Source organism: Dromiciops gliroides, chromosome 2 (genome assembly GCF_019393635.1).
Source record: "Dromiciops gliroides isolate mDroGli1 chromosome 2, mDroGli1.pri, whole genome shotgun sequence".
In the NCBI taxonomy this organism is placed as follows: domain Eukaryota; kingdom Metazoa; phylum Chordata; class Mammalia; order Microbiotheria; family Microbiotheriidae; genus Dromiciops; species Dromiciops gliroides.
In genome coordinates this window covers 55,192,089-55,207,594 of record NC_057862.1, presented here as the reverse complement: position 1 = coordinate 55,207,594, position 15,506 = coordinate 55,192,089, and the positions used below count along the sequence as shown (strand labels likewise).

Below are 15,506 nucleotides of genomic sequence, written 5' to 3'. Positions count from 1 at the left end.
ACCCTTTGACCCAGCAATACTGCTACTAGGTCTGTACTCCAAAGAGCTAAAAGGAAAAGGACCCATATGTACTACATATAGGAGCTCTTTTTATGGTGATAAAGAATTAGAAATTGAGGTGATGTATATCAATTGGGGAATGGCTGAATAAGCTGTGGCATATGATGAAGATAGAATACTGTTGTGCTATGTTATAAGAAATGAAGAACAGGATGGTTTCAGAAACACCTGGGGAGTCAGTCCTATATGAACATCATGATGCAAAGTGAAGTGGGAAGAACAAGAACATTATTATAACAATATTCAACTGTGAAAGACTTAGCTACTCTGATCAATACAATGATCCATGACATTTCCAAAGGACTCATGATGAAAACTGCTATCCACTTCCAAAGAGAGAACTGATGAACTGTGAGCATATTAAAGTATTTTTTTCTCACTTCATTTTTCTTGTTTTTGCAACATGGCTAATGTGGAAATGTTTTGAATTTTATGTGTATAATGGGTATTGTATTTCTTGGTGAGGAGGGGGGGTGGAAGGAATTTTGAACTGAAAATAAAAATTTTTCTTTTTTTTTTTTTTGGTGAGGCAATTGGGGTTAAGTGACTTACCTAGGGTCACACAGCTAGTAATTGTTAAGTGTCTGAGTCCAAATTTGAACTCAGGTCCTCCTGGCTCCAGGGCCGGTGCTCTATCCACTGCACCACCTAGCTGCCCCCCCAATTTTTTAATTTTAAAAAATAAAATAGAATGTAAGGTAGCGTTCCCTCCCTATGTTTGAGTTCTTCCTCTCATTCTCCCCATCCCAAATCAAAATTGCTTCAGTTTCCTTATGAAATATTCTTTATATGGGAAGATACAGAAAGGAGCTTGTTTCCTATTAAGGATATCAAGCACTAAGTATTCGCAAAGATGAATTCCATTACAGTACTTTTTTTTTTTTTAAAGATTTTTGATACTTACTAGCTGTGTGACCCTGACCCTGGGCAAGTCACTTAACCCTCAAATGTCCCTCAAAAAAAAAAGTTTTGGGCTTTTTGTTGGTTTTTTTGTGGGGCAATCAGGGTTAAGTGACTTGCCCAGGGTCACACAGCTAGTAAGTGTCAAGTGTCTGAGGCCAGATTTGAACTCAGGTGCTCCTGAATCCATGGCCAGCGTTTTATCCACTGTGCCACCCAGCTGTCCCCCTACGGTACTCTTTTTTTTTTTTTAAGAGAGGCAATTGGGGTTAAGTGACTTGCCTAGGGTCACACAGCTAGTAAGTGTTAAGTGTCTGAGGCCGGATTTGAACTCAGGTACTCCTGACTCCAGGGCCGGTGCTCCATCCACTGTGCCATCTAGCTGCCCCTACGGTACTCTTTTAATTGTCAGCAAAATGGTGTATTTTTTAAACAGCTTCAATTATAATGAAAAAGTCTTTAAATGAGACCTCAATGCAGCTTTCAAATGTTTTATTTTTAGTTCTTTTAAATATGTTTTGATACAACAAAGATACAAAATAATATATTAATGAAATCTGGATTTAAATTTTGAATCAAGACAATATTTACTTATTTACAATATACTGTGTGCTTCAAGGTACACTGCAACAGGAACTCACACCTTCTTTGTGGAACAGGGAGACATTTGGGTACAACCCTCAAAAGGAAAACGTGCTTATTTCCGTGTGAGTTGGTATAGCTTCCCCCAAAGCATTAAGTACCAGTTTCCATGTCTTTTGTTATCCAACCAAAGTACTCCATAGTGCCAAAAGACTATTCAAAATTTAAAAGTGACTTTCAATGAAACAATAGGGTGATATTGCTAATTTATCAATGGATTTACTGATCATGTGGCTAACTATTTCATTCTTCAGTCAACTCAGCAGTTTAGACTTTTTATATAGGTCTAGAAAAAAAAATTACCTCGACTTCTGTATAGAACATGCTTTCCCACAATTTTCCTCTGACCTTCAGGGATCGAGCTGAATTGCCTTGAATTCTGGAGTGCTTTGAATAAGGACCTGCAATGTCCTTCACTTAGTGTGGGGAAGAAAGCATGATAAAAAAGCAGCTCATAGTGACTGAATTATATGGTTTACAGATTTAGTCAAGGCCACCACTGGATTTACTATGAAAAAAGTGAATTAAATTTTAGTTATTATAAATTGGTAGTAGGGTGGGGTGGGTGAGTGGTGACAAATTCTTCCTCCCATACTAATTACAATCTTTTCAAATTTGTTCAAACACATTGAGGGAAAATGTAGTTATGTTAATTATTGCAACCCTTTGGCCTTAGATGTCACTGACAAATTCACCCCCCCAGACACAATTTATTCAGTCCAAGTTTTGTCAAAAACAAATTCTTTAACCTGTTAAGCAAAGTTGGATACTAATTAGCATACCTCAGTTGGCTTTGAAAGCATCCAAATGAAACTGATACTGTTTTAAAAGCAACTGAATATTCTAACAGAGTTCATTTGTATTCATCTTAAATAACTGAACACCCCTACTAGACTAGCCATGACGAATGTTAGAATTTATTAGTGATATTTGAAGTCTATAAAAAAGACCATAAAAATTAAGTTTACTAAACTAGCAAGTTTAAAACAAGAATTTGGTTAGAGTATTCTGGCATTTTGTAATAACAAAAAAAAGTTCACATGAAATTAGTGATATTTTTTGAATACAAACAGCAGATTAGTGTTATTGGTATTTCAGTAACATTAAACTAACAATTTTTTTTTTTTGGTGAGGCAATTGGGATTAAGTGACTTGCCCAGGGTCACACAGCTAGTAAGTGTCAAGTGTCTGAGCCCTAATTTGAACTCAGGTCCTCCTGACTCCAGGGCTGATGCTCTATCCACTGTGCCACCTAGATGCCCCAAAACTAACATTTTCAGGTTTTTTTTGCGGGGAAATGAGGGTTAAGTGACTTGCCCAAGATCACACAGCTAATATGAAGTGTCTGAGGTTGGATTTGAACTCAGGTCCTTCTGAATCCAGGGCCGGTGATTCATCCACTGGGCCACCTAGCTGCCCCCTAAACTAACATTTTCTAAACAGATCCCCTGAAAACTGAATCCATTACACTACCTAGATGCCATCTCTCATTCTCTTTTTGTATCTGTTGGCTTCCTGGAGTTCCATGAAACAACAATACAGGGAAAAAAGAAAGGAAGAGTACTTATAATGTCATTCTTAAAATTCTGTTTTTGAAACCAAGTTTCTAATCAGTGAATTTTGTCTTTGAACAACTCCCTTATTCAAATCCCTATCTCTAAATCTAAATTTACTGATTTCTTCCTTCAAAAAACCCAAAAGACCATGATAAGATGTAAAAAACGGATACTCCAACCATTTGCAATTTTTACAAAGTTGGTGCAGTTTTGCTTTTTCTCTCTGGCCATGTGAGATTAGAGAAAGAGAGGAGGAGAGGCATTAGGGATTCAGTGGAACAGTAGGGCCCATTATTTGCTGAATCAATGGTAAGCTTCCCTTTTTCAAGGCCTCCTACTGTGCCCCACTGTACTTCAGTAGTGACTAAAATAGCAACACTCACTCACTGGTCTAAAGAATGGAACCCTAGAGTCTCAGGACCACAGCAACTACATTGAGGCTAGAAAGGAAACTACCTATTTTTGCTTGCCAAATTCAAACCCTCGTCTTTCCTTCTACACATGACTCCACAGCACCCTGAAAATGGGGAAGCTTAAACCCTGAATTCTTGGTGATGTGAGCGCCTCACCAATGTCATACAACAATGATGTAGACCTAGTGCATGTAGCTTCTCTAACCAAACATCTGAAGCCCAAAATGTAAACATAAATGTTATCACTATGGCTTGGCTTTTAAGAAGGAAAAAAAAAAAGATTCAAAGGTAAAATTGGAAATTTCTGGACAAAAAAATTTACAAGAATATATATCTATATATTTCACATTTAAAAAACTGAAAAGAATTTTGTCTCAAAGTCTTTTGGGAAAGAGCCTTCGAGATGATCACTTTAGTTTATGTAAACACTGTCTTAAAATAGCTACAATAATAAATTACAAACCTCTACTTTTTGCTCCAACAATAGATATGAGTAAATTCCAGGGTGAAAAGTTATAAAGTCCTGGCAGCTAATGAAGCTTGAAAGCAGCCCACAGTAAGATGCTCTCAATGTCAATAGCTCTGAAAAGGTAATTGCATTTTTCTTTTTGAGTCTTAAAATTACAAGGAGAAAAGACTAAAGATGAAACTGATCATTAAATGGGTATTTAACGTATATGAATTAATATTACAACATATGTTGAAAAGTTTCTCCCAAAGCAATTGTCTGACCTTTTCCAGCTAAGCTACACTATATCTGAGTTCCAAAAAGGAGGTGTTCAATTCTTTTTGCCAGTCAGGAAATAAAGTAATAACACTGGCCATCTTTTGACCTCAAAGGGGAGGGGACAGAACAGGGGTTTTTTTTTGGTTCTTTTTTAAATTGTTTTTTGTTTTTGTGGGGCAATGAGGATTAAGTGACTTGCCCAAGGTCACACAGCTAGTAAGTGTCAAGTGTCTGAGGTCAAATTTGAACTCAGGTCCTCCTGAATCCAGGGCTGGTACTTTGTCCACTGTGCCACCTAGCTGCCCCAACAGATCAGTTTAATATTCATTACTCTGACTGGCACAGAAAAAAAAAACATCCTTCAAGACAACACAATTTCCTTGGATGAAATGTCAGCATTTTTGTCCTCCCCCCAATATAAGAAGATGGACAATTTAAGATGTTATAAGGATTGGAAGTGTCAGAGACTACAGAGCATAATAAAACTTAAATTAGCCTTGTTCCACACTTGGTATCTCTGATTGACATTCGGGGTGAACTTAAAAGGTAAAGTTCAAAGCTGACACAAATTGAGGTCACCCTAGTACCAAGATGAATCTTGCTAGGATAATAATACTTTCCTTAGTAATCCATCCTGGGTCCTTTGCAGCTGATGGGAGGGAGATTAATTAAAGTGACAAAAGAAAAAGGCAAAGAAGGAGCAGGTTGTTACTAGGATGGCCTCATTTAGGGCCTCAAGCTAAATCCCTCACATACAAGTGCCTTCTCCAACTTCCTATGCATAAAAAGAAATGTAAGACGGCACAATGAAGCTAAGCTCACCCACAGGGTTTTCAGAGGCTGGCTAAGAGCAGGGCACACTCCATACACCTGCCAAAGATTTCAAACTCCAGTTTTTAACTATTCTCTAGTCACAACCACAAAACAGAATCATTCAAAAAAGTGACCATTGGTATCTTAGAAGCTAAATTATTCAGTATACTTAACTTCTAGTGTTGTAAACAAGCAGCTAATCTAATGTGCTGGCTGCTGAAATAAGACTTTATTAAAAAAATGTATTTACAAGTTTGTGCTTAAAAAAACAAAAACAAAAACAAAATACCTGTCTTTGAGTCTCTAAACATACTCGCTCATTTTTAAATGAACCAGAAACTTCAAAAATCAAAAACAGAAGGGGAAAAAATTTAGAAATTTGCTACTAAACCTTTTCCCCCTGCAGAAATTAAATAATCACATGCTTATTTTCCTTATTAACAGGGCATAAAAAGCTTGTTCAACATCTAGAAAACACTCCCATTTCTCTAGTTAAATAATTTATCTTTAAAAAGTACAAGTTTGTTCAAGATGACATCACTAAAACTAAACTGTAGTTATTTTTCTATGAATGTGGAGGCCATCTCTTCTTACCAACTGAAGGCCAAACTGAGGCCCCCAAGTGGAGAGGAAATATTTTATACTGTTTGCTCCTCTGGTCACAAATGCAGTGGGGTTAGTGACTTGCATCTGTTGAGGGCTTTATCATTAGCACTCTGTCCACCCCATCCAATGCCCCTTTCATTTTTTTCTCCTAGTTTCAGGCATCTTGGTGTAACACAGTATCTTCTCAGAGAGATGGCAGACTCAGAAGGCAGTTATTAGCCAATAAAACGTATTCATTCTTCAGAATTACACTTTCTGTGTGTGTGTGTGTGTGTGTGTGTGTGTGTGTGTGTGAGAGCGAGAAAGAGAGAGAGAGAGAAGGAAGGAGAATGAGAGAGAGACACAGAGAGAGATCTGCTTAAATGACAAGTATTGCTTGTGGTTTTTTTTTTTTCTTTGAAGATAACCGGAAGCAGCTTCAACAAAATGTTATTCCTTGGATATTGTCATGCCAGTAATCAACAGAAACTTCTTTTCAACAAGAAATAGACCTATTTCAAAATACAAAAACAAAATCTGTATTCTCCTTCCCTGACCCCACCCTAAATGGAAAAAGATTATTTGAGCTTTCTGTTCAAATGCCTACTTGAGTAGAGTACTCTTGAGTTGTCAAGTATTACTTTTTACAACCACAGCCTTGCTAAGCACAGAAAGCCCCACTCTGTCAACTAACAAGCCATTCAGAAAGACAAGAGGGGAAAAAAAAGTTATTGGTTTTTGTACGCATTTCTGTATATTTGATCATGAACCCTTTACAAAGACACATTCTTCAACCAATTAATCTTTTCATGACTTCCGGTTTTGCAAAAGGCCAACAATACTCATTAGGTACTGTACCATTAACATTGCACTCAAAAAAAGAAAACATGGGAAACCAGATCCTTGCTCTCCTACTCTGCTGATATGCTCTGGTATTGGCCAAAGTATGGTAATACAAAAAGAGTCTTGTGGTGATATAAAAGGCAATAAACACATCAATAGAGTAATGTTCATGTGCAGCCAGAATGAAGAAGATTCCAAAGAGGTTGAGGACCCAGGACAGAGTATGCAAGAAATTCCAGCTTCTTGGTGTATCTGGAAAGAAAAGAAACTTCAGTTTAAAACCACAAGCAAGTCTTCATTCACATATTCCATAAACCAGCTTTTAAACACACATCCTCCTCAGACAGGACACTAACATATGCCATACTCCTCTAACCTTCACTAAGGATGCAAAGAGTAAAGTCATCATGATGATGGATGGATACTTACATTCAGTAACGAAGAAATTCAGCATAGTCAGGACAACCGTGTGGCCACTAAACATATAATCTCCGCAAGTGTGTACTCCAGTCAAGGTCATACCAAAGCCGCTCCATATGGCAAAGGCTCGGTGCAGCTTTTCCCAAACACTGCCGTACAGCTAAGATGAGAAAAACAGGAGACCAGCATTTAAAATGCCCCAAAATCACTTAAACCCCATTGCCCAGCCAAAAAAAAAAAAAATTTAAAATGCCCCAAAATCTAACTTCAGGTTTCCCACATGAAATTCTCAACATAATTCAAATACTGAATGATTCAGAAGATGAATGATGCCTAAGTAAAAATGACTAAATTCAGTCTAATTCCAGTCCAACCTAACAATTCATTAAGTGAACTGTGCTTGACTTATTAATTCAAACATGTATGAAGTCAGTCATCAGCTCAAACCACTTTATATAGGTCAGACTCTTCTACTCAAGCTCACTGTGACTAAATTATTTTTTTTGGGTGGAGGCAATCAGGGTAAAGTGACTTGCCCAGGGTTCCATAGTTACACTAAGTATCAAAGGCTGAATTTGAACTTAGGTCCTCCTGACTCCGGGGCTGATGCTCTATCCACTGTGCCACCTAGCTGCCCTAACTAAAGTATTTTCTTTTTTTTCTTTTTGGTGAGGCAATTGGGGTTAAGTGACTTGTCCAGGGTCACACAGCTAGTAAGTGTCAAGTGTCTGAGGCCAGATTTGAACTCAGGTCCTCCTGACTCCAGGGTCAGTGCTCTATCCATTGTGCTTGCTACCTAGCTGCCCCCAACTAAAGTATTTTCAAGGCCTAGTCACTGGCACAGTGAGAGCACTTATATAATCTATAGGAAATACTGGATGAGACTAACCCTAATCTATCCTAAGGAAAGGTGAGTCATAGGGACATCTGAATAAGTTGTATTAGCAAGGCTAGCTACCGACCAGAGAAACATCTCTTGTCAGTAATACTTACTGAGGACCGATGATTATTGGCAGCGTTACTTGTTTACTCAGTACTGGCTAAAGATCACTCTAGTCTCCTTTGAAATCCACCTTGAGAGCTAGCTGATATCCAAGTACTCATGGGGAACAAGGTTAATTTAAGTGTGATCATACCCTCTAATCATGGCACTCTCAGTTCCTATCATATTGCTAATTCATTATCTAGCTTTCAATTTCAACGTTCGTGTTGTCTATCCTATTTTGAAGCTAGGGAGGCAGCAGCATTTACTTTGGGGGAAAGGAAGTGAAATCACTGGGAAAAGCTGGCAAGACAAAGAGAGGAAGCAGTAATGACAGCTAAAAAGCAGAAATTAATCTCTACTGTGGCCATCTTCTTGCCATCTATCTTGGCACTGCATCTTTAGAACAAGCACTAAATCTTGCCAACTTCTCCGACTACATTCTCCTAACACACTTGGCCCTCTCGGGTCCAGATCTCACACCTGGTGATCTATGTCATCCTGATTGGTGAGTCTGTCACATAGCATACTCTATCCAGCCCAAGCCCTACATGCTTCACATTCCCTCCCAGTCATCATCTTGTCATCTTTCCTCCTGCCCTTTGACCATGAAACCATAATCAAATTAATATTGCCATTGCTACAGTTAAGGGAATGTAAATCAATTGCCCTCTGGTTCTACTCACCATCCCTTGTGACCCACCACTGCCCCCCAGGTGTTGTCCCCCTCTATTAGAATGTAAACTCCTTAAAGGAAGGAACTGTCTTGCTTTTGTGTTCAGGAACAGTTTTTTCATTTATTCATTCCAGTTCTCCTTATTTCTTTCCCCCTCAAATATTCCAAAAGTCCACCAAGATCACCCGTATTACATTGCAAACAATAGGGAGCACTGACAAAGACAGGTATAGGTATTTGCTTCAGGGTTTTCTTTCCTATGTTTGGGGCAGTCTCTGATGACTAATTCACTGCCTAGCTTCTTTCACAGAAATATTCTGTTTTATTCCCACTCCCCATAGGCTAGGGATGCTATTTCCAGTGATCTAGCTTAATGCCTCATGAACTGCAGTGAACTCTTCCCAATGACACAGACTGGCAACTCGCCTATAATTGACAGTGTGGAGGAATTGTTTGGGGACACTGAAAAGTTAAATGAATTTCCTACTATTACCCAGCTGTGCTTCAGAGGCAGGATTTGAACTCAGGTCTTCCTCATCCTGAGCCGGCCCTTTTCCTTGCCTTTTATTCACTATAGGAGTCTACCATGAGAATGGCACTAGGGGTTTTCCTGTAATAAGATGTGATCTGGATGCCTTCTCAAGTACCCATTTTTTCCATATAAATACTTTATTATTTTCCAGTTACATTTAGAGATAGTTTCAAGTACCCATTTTAAAAAATGATGCCACAAATAATATAGGTCAAAAAGTAGGTTATAACAAAACTCAGAGCAATTAACAGTATTAAGGGTAGATTAAAATAGAAATTTCCATATATAAAAAACTGATAAAAATCATTGGCATTAGACAGAAAAAAAGACCGGCTTCTGCTGGTAGTTTATCTACTATGAAATTTTTCTTTGGACTATATCTTGCACTATTTTGTACTATACCACTCATTCCTTTAGGAATCAGCCCCTTCAGTAAATCCTTCCCAGGACCAAGTTTCTCATTATATTTAGATTATCTTTTAAATTTCTCTTAGGTAGTCTATCTGCTAAGCGATATCTTAATTTTTTTTTCCTTTTCCCTTGGCAATTAAATCCTCCTAATACCTACAGAAAATTGTGTCATCTCTTTTTAAAAAAAATTATTTATTTATTATTATTTTTTTTTAGTGAGGCAATTCAGGTTAAGTGACTTGCCCAGGGTCACACAGCTAGTAAGTGTTAAGTGTCTGAGGTCAGATTTGAACTCAGGTACTCCACTGTGCCACCTAGCTGCTCTGTCATCTCTTAACTCTAAGGATATATTTTTAGTTCTTTATCTTCTTTGGTGCCTTAATTACCTATTAACTCTTCTATTGTTTAAATCAGAGTAGAAGAAATAGGATTTAAAATATTTTGAACAGTGCAAACATATACACCAAAACATACGAAATATGAAACAATTTATTAAACACAGTATCTAGAAAAGTTGAATAAATACTTATTTGGCCTAAATTTAGCACAAAATGCAACAACAAATTTTGTGCATAAAGTGCTGGTAAGAAATAAGTATTTTTATGGCGCCCTCTTTTTAAAAAAATTTAAATAGAGATTATGTTCAATAACTATTTTCTGTGCTTCTATTACCCCCCAACAATCCACAAAGAAACATACTGGCCATGTTTACAACATACCAGAATAATCAAATGAAAACTGGAAAATTCAATCAAGTAGTTCTCTACATAGGTAAAAAAAAGACTGGAAAGATCTGGAGCACTGGGTTATATTTGACTGTCATGTTTTAATGGGGAGATTGACAAAATGGAGGTATATCCAGAGGGGACAATTAGCAGGCCTGAAAAGGATCTAGAAACAGTAACATGAAAACAATACAAGGAACTAGGAAAAGAGAAGACCACAGGGAGGGAGAATTGAGAGGGCAATGATATCTGTCTTCAAACAGTTCAAAGGCTATCTATCCTGTGGAAGAAAGATTACACTCGTTGTGTTTGCCTCTGGAAGACAGAGGTAAATGTTACGAGGAGGCAGATTTCCATCATCTGAGAGACAATTAGAGTTAGACAGGCACTTGGCAGTAATCTCGTCCACTGTCCATGTGAGCACATAGAGAGCAGAAGTTCAGTGGCTTTTCCAACATCACCTAGCTAGTTAGTGGTAGAGCTGAACCTGTATCTAGGCCTCAGATTCACAGAACATAAGACCTACAAGTATGACCGGATGCCATCCAGGACAATTTCTAGCTGAACAAGAATTCTTTCTACAACATTCCTGACAACTGCTCATCTCGAAGAATCTGCCTAAGGAGGAACTTACTACTTCTCGAAGCAGCCCATTCTACTTTTGCACTACTCCTTGAACAATTCTGATTAGGACTCATACTGTGAATCACTCGAATAAAGAACTTTATGGCAATCAGAGCCATCTGAAAATGGACTGTTAAGTACTCAAATCCCCATTATGGTATTTAAGCAAAAGCTAGATGACCAACTGCCTGGAATACCGTAGAGGAGACTCCTGCATTAATTTCAGGGATGTTGCTCTGACTAGAGCCAATTATAGTTAGTATCTTAGGCAGACATAGCTTCTGAACATTTAATATTAATGTAGCGATGGACAAGTCACTTAATTTCCAAGTGCTTCATTTTCTTCATCTATAAAGTAAAGGGGTTGGATTATATAGTTCCTGTTCCTTTTAGCACACTATGATTTTAGGATCTGAATCTGGAAGCCTTAATCCTGAAAAGAGGGTCAAAGGAACAATGAGTCTTCATTTAATATAACAAGTCACCCGCAGCATTTCATTGGCTATTCATAGCTAGTACTATGAGCTATTTTTCAGAGCCAGAATAAATGGGGAAATAGGTTTTTTAAATTCTTTTTTTTGTTGTTTTGTTTTGTTTTTGCAGGGCATTGAGGGTTAAGTGACTTGCCCAGGGTCACACAGCTAGTTAAGTGTCAAGTGTCTGAGGCTGGATTTGAACTCAGGTCCTCCTGAATTGAAGGCCAGTGCTCTATCTACTGTGCCACCTAGCTGCCCCCAAGTTTTTAAAATTCTTATACTGATTTCACTTGACAAACTAATTTTCAGGAATCCAAAGATATTTGTTTGGTCTCACCCACCTGGATGTTTACTATGTGCACTGCAAATATTGAAAAGCACCCATTATTAATATATAACATACAGTTAGAAATGTTCCAAATAATGCAATCATGCCAATGCTCTACTCTAATAAAAAAAGAGAGGGGGAAAATGTAGCCAGTTACCTTTCCAGAACATTGGAGATGCTGTCCTGGCACAGAGAGGGAAGTCACAAACATGGTAAAGCAGCGAAGCAAGAATACAGTGCCCATCAGGCTGCAGAGTCTTCGCAGAAGTATTGACCTGTAAATTGAGTATTCAAAAGGAGAAAAAAATTCATATCAAGGGGAGTTCAAATATCTATTTAACAAACAGAATAATAAGAAAGAAAACATAGACTCTTAGAATTGGAGGAGACCTTAGAGGTCACCTGGTCCAGTCCTCTCATTTTCAGATGAGGAAACAAGGGTCCAGAAAAGCCGAATGACTGGTACAAGGTTACAATGTTAGTGAAAGCCTGCAAGATGGTTGATTCAAATCAACAAGTATCTCATTGAGCATTTAGGAGATTGAAAATTCTTCGCTAGGTAATGAGAATACAAAATAGATCCCACAGAAGTCCTGCTCTCAAGAAACTACTAACCTAATGGGGAAGACCAACTCACAACCACCCTGTGAGTTGTAAAGTGTTAAGTACTATTATCTCCCTTTAGTTGAGGACTCAGTCTCAAGCCTCCCACCTCTCATGTCAGAGGTCCTGCCTCAATGGTGGTGGCCCAATAAAATCTAATTCCTAATGTTTTCTCTGTTTGGAAAACTAGATTGAATGTCACTCATTTGGCTCAAATAAAATAATTTGTTGTTTGTTTTTTTTTTAAGTGAGGCAATTGGGGTTAAGTGACTTGCCCAGGGTCACACAGCTAGTAAGTGTTAAGTGTCTGAGGCCAGATTTGAACTCAGGTACTCCTGACTCCAGGGCTGGTGCTCTATCCACTGTGCCACCTAGCTGCCCCCTTCAAATACTGATTTGTAATGGTGATTATAGTGTATGGCTCCTCCACTGCTGAGCTGCCCCATACCTTCTCACCTCTATTTCGTGGACAAGGGAGCTCCTTCAGGGCAGGGCCAGGGCCATGTTCTAAGAGGACCCACCATGCTTTGAACCCTTTCTATTGTAGCCATATCCATACTTGCATCTAATATGGCACTAGGTTTTTCCCAAACTTTTGAAGTTTCCCATAGAACCAACTTCTTTGATTCTTATGGGTATCATTTAAAAAAAATTATTTAAGGTTTTGAATTCCAAATTCTATCCCTTCCCCTTTCCTGAGGCGTCAAGCAATTGGATAAAGGTCATACATGTGCAATTATGTAAAACATTACCATATTAGTAATTTTGTACAAGAAAATTTGAGAAAAAGGAAATGAAAGAAAGTGAAAAATAGCTTGCTTCAGTCTGTGTTCCATCAACATCAATTCTTTCTTTGGAGGTGGATAGTATGTTTTATCGATAGCCCTTTGGGATTGTCTTGGATCATTGTATCATTGAGAATAGTTATGTCTTTCACAGTTCTTCATCAAACAATATTGCTGTCACTGTGCTCAACGTTCTCTTGGTTCTGCTTTCTTCGCTATATATCAGTTCACACAAGTCTTTCCAGACCTTTCTGAAATCACCCTGCCTGTCATTTCTTAAAGCATAATCATATTCCATTATAATCATATACCACAGCTTGTTTAGCCATTCCCCAACTAATGGGCCTTCCTTTGATTTCCAAATCAGTCACCACAAAAAGAGCTGCTATAAATATTTTTGTACAAATAGGTCTTTTTCTCTTTTTTTTTGGATGTCCACCTAGCAGTGATATTGCTGGATCAGAGTGTGCATGCCCTTTGGGCATAATTCCAAATTGCTCTCCAGAATGGTTGGATTTGTTCACAACTCCACCAACAGTGGAAAAGCACCCAAGTTTTACCACATCCCCTTCAACATCCAATATTTTCCTTTTTTGTTATATTTGCCACTCTGATAGGTATGAGGTGATACCTCCGAGTTGTTTTAATTTGCACTTCTCTGATCGATAGGGATCTAGAGCATTTTTTCATGACTATAGATAGCTTTGATTTCTTTGTCTGAAAACTGTCTGTTCATATCCTTTGACCATTTATGAACTGGAGAATGACGTGTATTTTTATAAATTTGACACAGTTCTCAATATATCTGAGAAACGAGGCCTTCAAAAATCCCCAGTTTTCTGCTTTCCTTATAATCTTGGTTATGTTAGTTTTGTTTGTGCAAAAGCTTTTTAATTTTTAATTTTATATAATCAAAATGATCTATTTTATATTTAATTGTATTTTCTTTATCTTCTTTGGTCCTAAATTCTTCCCCAGCCCATAAATCTGACAGATAAACAATTCCATGCTCCCTTAATTTGCTTATGAAATCATCCTTTATGTGTAAATCATGGACCCATTTTGACTTTATTTTACTATACAGTGTGAGATGTTGGTCTATACCTAGTTTCTGCCATACTGTTTTCCAGTTTTCCCAGCAGTTTTTGTTAAACAATGAGTTTTTGTTCCAAAAACTTGGATCATTGGATTTATCATATACTATATTACTATAGTCATTTACCATAGTGCAATTTGTACCTATTCTATTCCACTGATCCACCTCTCTATTTCTTAGCTAGTACCAGATTGTTTTGATAATTACTGTTTTTTAATACAGCTTGAGATCTGGTACTAATGGCTATTTTTTCTCTCTTTTTTTCTTTTTCTCTTTTTTTGTGAGGCAATTGGGGTTAAGTGACTTGCCCAAGGTCACACAGCTAGTAAGTGTTAAGTGTCTGAGGTTGGATATGAACTCAGGTACTCCTGAATCCAGGGCCAGTGCTCTATCTACTGCGCCACCTAGCTGCCCCGACTAATGGGTATTTTTTAAAAGTTCATGAAAATTTTATGGAATATGAGTGTCAAATTGGGAAGTAGTAATGATGTATATGTACATACTATCTCCAGCCCCAAGCAACACCCAGAGTAAAAGAGCCAGACTTTCAAAATGGGGCAGAACTGTATTCAGAGTTGATATGGCCAGAAGGGAGAGTTACAGAATCTAACAATTTATAAATTGAATTTTTTTACTCTGAACTTAACAAATACCAAAAAAGGCATTTTCCACATACATAGAACAGAAAAGAGAACTGTATATGAAATTGAGACTTTCTGCTACATACTGCTTGCTTTCCTAGAATCATAAGATTTAGAGCTAAAAGGGGTCTTACACATCATCTAGGCAATCCCTTAATTTTACTGAATAGGAAACCATGGCCTAGATAGTAAAGTGACTTGCCCAAGATCACAAAGCTATCATCTTGACACCAAATTCAGTCCATTTCCCACTATATTTACCTATCAACAGTCTTAAAAGAACCAAAAGAACTGCTACCTCAGACCCAAAGCTATCTGTGATTTACCTTAAGTGAAGAAGAATGTCAAAGATTGTTAATTAATTCATTCAAATGTTCCAGAGCTATATGGACAATAAAATAGCAATGCTTATGCCATTTTTCCCCTTTCAAACCCAAAGAAATGGCATTCCTTCCTCACCCTAAGGCAGAAAAGGAGATTCACATTTCTTCTTTTTTGTTGTTTTTTTGTTGTTTGTTTTCGTGAGGCAATTGGGGTTAAGTGACTTGCCCAGGGTCACACAGCTAGTAAGTGTTAAGTGTCTGAGGCCGGATTTGAACTCAGGTACTCCTGACTCCAGGGCTGGTGCTCTATCCATTGCACCATCTAACTGCCCCACATTTCTTCTT

At 37.8% G+C, this 15,506-nt stretch overlaps 1 protein-coding gene across 2 annotated transcripts in view; it reads right to left on the bottom strand.

The window, feature by feature from the left end:
• Positions 1-3,734: 3,734 nt before the first annotated feature.
• SAMD8 (sterile alpha motif domain containing 8) overlaps positions 3,735-15,506 on the bottom strand; it is a 53,215-nt gene continuing 41,443 nt past the window's right edge. For both annotated transcript variants that reach the window (XM_043988223.1, XM_043988224.1), the window contains exons 4-6: positions 11,871-11,988; positions 6,969-7,119; positions 3,735-6,791 (exon numbers count right to left, since the gene is read on the bottom strand). In XM_043988223.1, the coding sequence (XP_043844158.1) occupies positions 6,487-6,791; positions 6,969-7,119; positions 11,871-11,988 (574 nt within the window). In that variant the 3' untranslated portion in view covers positions 3,735-6,486. The remainder of the gene's footprint in view (positions 6,792-6,968; positions 7,120-11,870; positions 11,989-15,506) is intronic.